This window comes from Carassius gibelio, chromosome B22, assembly GCF_023724105.1.
Source record: "Carassius gibelio isolate Cgi1373 ecotype wild population from Czech Republic chromosome B22, carGib1.2-hapl.c, whole genome shotgun sequence".
In the NCBI taxonomy this organism is placed as follows: Eukaryota; Metazoa; Chordata; class Actinopteri; order Cypriniformes; family Cyprinidae; genus Carassius; species Carassius gibelio.
The window spans coordinates 26,044,709-26,050,795 of NC_068417.1; the positions used below are offsets into that span (position 1 = coordinate 26,044,709).

The 6,087-nt window shown below is 42.5% G+C and overlaps 1 protein-coding gene across 1 annotated transcript in view; it reads left to right on the forward strand.

The window, feature by feature from the left end:
• hcn2b (hyperpolarization activated cyclic nucleotide-gated potassium channel 2b) overlaps positions 1-6,087 on the forward strand; it is a 29,713-nt gene extending 23,626 nt beyond the window's left edge. The window contains exons 7-8 of the mRNA XM_052591359.1: positions 965-1,129; positions 4,541-6,087. Of these exons, the coding sequence (XP_052447319.1) occupies positions 965-1,129; positions 4,541-5,421 (1,046 nt within the window). The 3' untranslated portion in view covers positions 5,422-6,087. The remainder of the gene's footprint in view (positions 1-964; positions 1,130-4,540) is intronic.

Consider the following 6,087-nt stretch of genomic DNA (forward strand, 5'->3'; position numbering starts at 1 on the left):
CTTCATAATGCTGAGTTTGACATAGTCAGGAGACAAAGCAAACTGACAGGTCCTCTACGGTTACATTTTCAGGTTTCAGCTCCACGGGTGGTAAAATTTAAAAACGTTCTTTTAAAAAGAAAGAGAAAAGCCAGAGAACGTAATTATGATGACTATTCTGTTGATTTTTGGGATACTGTTCACAAGAGAACATTAGTTCCAATGATGTTTTGATTATCTGTTTCAACATTCCAAAAAGAACACATGGTTGAGCTTTTTGGATGGTTTTAAAGGTTTCTTTTGGCCTTTAACCACTGCTCAGACTAGGAGAGCAGCTGGCCAACCAGCCAAACCAGCTAAACAGTACCTTAGACCAATGTTTCTGAAGAAAAGCTGCTTAAACCAATGTTGTGTGATTGAACTTGGTCTGCTATCATGGCCAAGTTGGTGTTCAGCTGGTCTCCCAACCAACCAGTACCAGAAACCACTCAAATCAATAATAATAATAATCCGGTCTAGCCTGACTTGGCTGGGAAACCAGCTAAAATGAGAAAACAATCAATTTTTTTTTTCACTGGTCTTAGTTGGTCACCCAGCTTGACAAGTACCGAAGGCCTATCTAAAACCAACCAAGACCAATAAACCATTAGGTTGGTTTAAGACGGTACAGCTTGTCGGTGCCAACAGCCATATGGGCAGAGTGCTGACATACTGTTGCGCTACAGGTGTCCCGAGTTAAATCCCAACCTTTCCCGATCGAGCGCCACTCTCTCTCTCTCTCACACTTCCCTTCCTGTCAGCTCTAAACTGTCCTATCATAATATTAAATCTTAATAAAAGAAGATACAGCACCAGGTACAGCAAGTTTTCGGTTGTTTGCTGGTCTTAGCTCTACTCCCGGCTTGACAAGTACTAAAGACCCAAATAAAACCATATCGAGACATATTCGAGACCCACAACCATGATATGTCCCGTTCATTTTCAGAGATCTGCCTGTTGACCCGTGGAAGACGAACCGCCAGTGTGCGGGCGGACACCTACTGCCGACTATACTCGCTCTCTGTGGACAACTTCAATGAAGTACTGGAGGAGTATCCAATGATGAGGAGAGCATTTGAGACAGTAGCCATTGACCGCCTTGATCGGATAGGTAAGTCGCCTAGAGTAGCATTGTGCTTATAAGAACCATGGTTATACTATAGTACTCCCCCAGCGAATTTTGTGAAGGTGTGTTTACTTGTGTTAGAGGTATTACTTGTACACAGCCCAGAATCCATGTGTTTGGATATCCACTGGTCACATCTGTGGCACAGATTTGAGTCCCCTCCAAATTTTGTTTGTCTTCAACACGATTGTTGTGCCATCTTTGGCTTGTGTCCTGAGCACATAAACACATAATTTGCCAAGAGAGGCAGGCCACCTGCCCCTCTCACCCCTCTCAGCATCCTCTTTCCTTATCTCCCAAGGTCAGTGTGCTGCTGATGTCACTCCCTGTCAAATGACCCCCTCAGTTGTTTACATATCGGCCATAGAGCCACCCCACTCGCCACTGTTGCCATGGCAGCCAGATTCCATAAATGATCAGTTCACCTTACGGAGGAGTCCAGACCACAGATGCTTTGCAGAAGAGCATCCTCTCCCACAGTCTCACATTCAGTGACCTGCTGCAACCTCAGTGTTGGCTGTTGATTTTAAGAACATCAGAAGTGTCTCAGTTGTTTATTTACTATGGAAATAGAGAGGTTCAGTCATGACGTCAATTTGTAGGCTTAGCATAAGGCTAATTAGCCATGGTTCCCTCAGGAATTTCCTATGGGTTTTTACATAAATATGTTCTGAAATAAGGTTACTTGAAGAGATTTTCCTTTTTTGTTCTTAAAACAGAATTGAAAAATCATTCATACTTGAATTGTGAAATTTGAAATCATAATTGTGCTTAAAAATATATAAGTTGCTTCATAATAGCAATACACCTTGTTAGCTAACAATGGTTTCAAAAGTCACCTTTAATGTATGGTGTTATGTTGTACAACAGAAAGTAAAGCCTCTTCGAATAATGTCTAACTTTATTCGTTCATATAAATTCTGATTTATTCCCCACACGAAAATACTAATAATGCTAAAAATGCTCATTCTCCTGGGTTTTAGAATGGCAAACTGAACAGCTATATCCAACGTGACAAAATCTCAGATCTAAACATGATGGATGCCATAAATTTGTGCCACACTTTGCGTGATATGCAGCACGTAGCTGTGGAAGACAGCTTGGTGAAATTGCAAGCTCAAACCAAGAGTGATAGTTCTAAGCGTTATTTGTATGTGGTACTGGAGACGGAGGTGAGAGAAATTGAAGGCGATGTTGGGGCCCTGCCACTGCCAGCAGGAGCTGTGCAAAGGATGTCATTTTAACTGCAAATTGTCTTGCTAGCAGCAGGGTGCAGGTGATAGGCACGCGCCATTGTCGCGAGTTAGTGTTAGCGTTACCGTGACTCAGCATAATGACACCAGTGCCAGACATAGCTTCCCTCTCACTGGAAATCTCAGCAGGACTCTGGGGCTTGTTGTTCACAGAGAACTGGTTGACCCATCAGTCTGAAAAAGCAGTCATCAGAAAAAAAACTACAGGAGTCCACTGAGTAAAGTGCATACATCCGTCTGAACAAGTTCAGTCAACACAGCCAAACCAAAAGACAATACTAGAGGTGTGCAAATACTACATATTTTTTAAAATAAACTGCATAATTATGCTAGTTTGGGGTTTACCTCACCCTGATTGGACATGTTTCTTAGAGTAGGGTGACCATATTAGCCATTTTCCCAGGGCGCGTCCTTGCCAGGATTTTTATATGGCTCATATGGTCACCCTTTCTTAGAGGCCATTTAAATAAGATATGCTCTTCAAAAACAGCAAGAGGGAGTGCAGTGGATTGGAACATAAACATAAACAAATTTATTTCACAAAAAGTAAGTTAAGAATATGATTAATACTGAATAAACAGCTTATTAGGTAGGCTATTAAATAGCAGTCCCAAACTAGTTTTTGTTAATACAGTTAAGCTGGTTTGAGCCACCACAGTCATTTAAACATACAAAATGACACAAAGTGTAAATAACATGGTATTTTGGGGTTATGGACACAACAGAGTTACCATGGTGAATATACAATACTAACATTAACTGTTAATGAAACCTGGAAACTACTCATGAATAGAATGAATATCATTACTTCATGGCTAACACACGCAGTACCAGTTATGTGATTTATCGGACTTTACTTTTATTTCATGCTCAGTTTCTGCACTTTAGTGAAGTGATATACAGCATGGCACCATGTTTAAGACTGCTACTGAAGAGTGCATGCTACGACTATGGTAGAACATCTGGAAGGACAGGATAATTAGTTTTTCTGAGATGAGAGACTTTTTATTTCATAAGTTATAGGAATAAGGACAGTGACATTAAGCGTCGTCCCCGGTCCTATCCTCCTCCTGGACAACCACTTTCCTGCTCAACACACTTAGGTTTTTTGGTGGTTCAGATGTCTTTAATTAGGAACACAGCTAAACTTTGCTTGATCCAGGAGGATGTTTCAACACCCCTGGACTAAATGGCTGTTTTACCGTTGTAATTTATCCTTTCTCCACATTGTGCAAGTCTAGCAAATTTCCATTACTTTTTAGCACCATATAATCACTTCACCTGGAAAATGAGAAAAAGATTAAGTGTATAATGTTGTTTTAGATTGAGCTAGTGCTTCATTGTGTCTGACAATTCCTAAATTAACTAAGCCTAACGGAGTGGAGCAGTTATTCTCAATACTGGTCCTTAACATACAACAGCTCTGCACATTTTGTATGTATCTCTGATCAATTCAGGCATTTGTTCTATTTGACTCAAAGTGGCCTGTGAAGTGGACATCATAGGATATACTGCCATGATTCCCCTGTTAAAAAAGCCCAACATATGCTAGTTAGGTATGTTTTGAAGCATGGCTGCTGGTCATGAGCTGGTCCTGGGCAGGAGCTAGTTGCTTAGGACCAGCACATGGCCAGCTCAAACCTGCAGCCATGCTTCATAACATACCTAACTAGCATATGCTGGTTTTTCAACAGGGTCTAGTTCGAAGGGAGCATTTATGTTCCATTCAGAGAGCATTAAAGTGTGCGAGGCATGAATTTAAATTGTATTTATTTCCATAAGTATATTATGTCACACTTTACAGTTCTCATGTATTTCCTGTGTTCAGGTAGTAGGGTGCAAAGAACATTGTGTAGGGACCCTGTCAATTTGAACACAGTTCATGCATGGCGCTCACTTTTGACACAACTGATTATCTGAATCAGGTGTGCTAAATAAGAGAGACATGAAAAATATGCAGAGCAGTGGTACGTGAGGACTGGAATTGAGAACATTGGAGTAGATTGTAATGGGTTCACTGTAATAAGTATTAAACATTTAGGTTGTTGGTAGTATTCCTACCTAGTTAACAGATATTTGTCTTCAAGGCTGGCTCTAAGGTGCACAGACAAAGCAATAACTGACCGTAATCTGTACATTTCAGGCAAGAAGAACTCCATCCTGATGCACAAAGTACAACATGATCTTAACTCTGGCGTCTTCAACAACCGTGAGAATGAGATGATCCAGGAGATTGTGAAGTACGATCGGGAAATGGTTAAACTGGTTAAACAAGGGGACATGCAAAGGCCCAGGGCCATGTCCATGACTCCTTCAACTCAAGGGAACATATTTACACCTTCTAGTCAACCCTCTACAAGTTCTGCCATTGCTAGCCTTCAGCAGGCTGTTGCCATGAGCTTCTGTCCCCAGATGGGCAACCCTCTAGTGGGTGCTGGGGCAGTCCAGTCTCCCCGCATGGTTCGGCGCTTTCAGGTGGTCCAGAGCCAGACACCCCCAGGCTCCCAGTACTCCACCTTAGCCCTCGCCTCTGCCCTTGCAAGCACACCTGTCCACAGCCCTCTGGTAACTGCTGGACGAACATTCCAGTATGGTTCTAGCCCCCCAGGTGCACCCTCAGGCTCCCAGTTATCCCTTGTACAGCAACACGTCCCCAGTCCCACACATCGACCTCTGGTCCCCAGGAGTACTCTAAGCCAGGACGCCCGAGCGCTGTCCGCCTCCCAGCCATCCTTACCCCATGACATGGTCCAGCCAGTTGCCCCAAGCCCTCCACAGTCCACCAGAGTCTCCTCCACTTCCATCGGTCCCCCTCTGAACCTCCCGGGCCCTGCTGGTCTTAGAGGAAGTATCCCACCAAGAATGGCACTACCCCATCAAATGTCTGTAGGTGCATTTCCTCCTGCGTCCCTCCCTCAGATGAGAACCATCTTGGATTCAGGACTGCCCAAGAAGGATTCAATAACCAGTCTCCCAGAAACTGAGCCACAACACATCAGGTCTAGATTATCGTCAAATTTGTGACCACGATAGAGTTGGCGGTCTCTGTCTGGGCCAGGAATGTTTGGACTCTCCTTCACCAAGTACTATTCCCGACCCCCTGTCAGAACTTTAAAATTTACTCTCAGAATGTATGTGGTGTGACTGGTCACAAGGGCAAACAGACCCTAGAGACTTAATAGTATAAAATCAACATGTCCATTCTTACCACAATTGGAACATTTCCATTTTACCTATGATATAAACATCAATGTAGCTTCCTCCCTCACAATTTGCCTCTTTGACATGGTTTTCTTTATTGTAGCTGTTCACAAAGATTACAAATGTACCACTCCCTTTTATATACTGTAGTTCAAACGATGCAAACTGATGTGTGTCTGAATACCGGTACTTAGCAGTTTGCTTCTGATCAGAAAGTAGGAGCTTACTCCCTCTTCTTAACATGAACCGGCTAGACAATAGATATTTAACCTATAATGCACTATATTAGAATTGATGTAGAAAAAATGTATTCAACGGCTCGAGAGTCCCAAATTGGTTTCGAAACAGGATGTATTCTTACTGGAACTGCTGTCCATGTGCTTGTCTTATTCCTACAGACCAAAGCTGGGCCCATGGAAAATGTTAACATGAGATGATATGTAAAGGTTTGTCAAATGAAATGAAAGGATAAAAACAAATACAATTTCA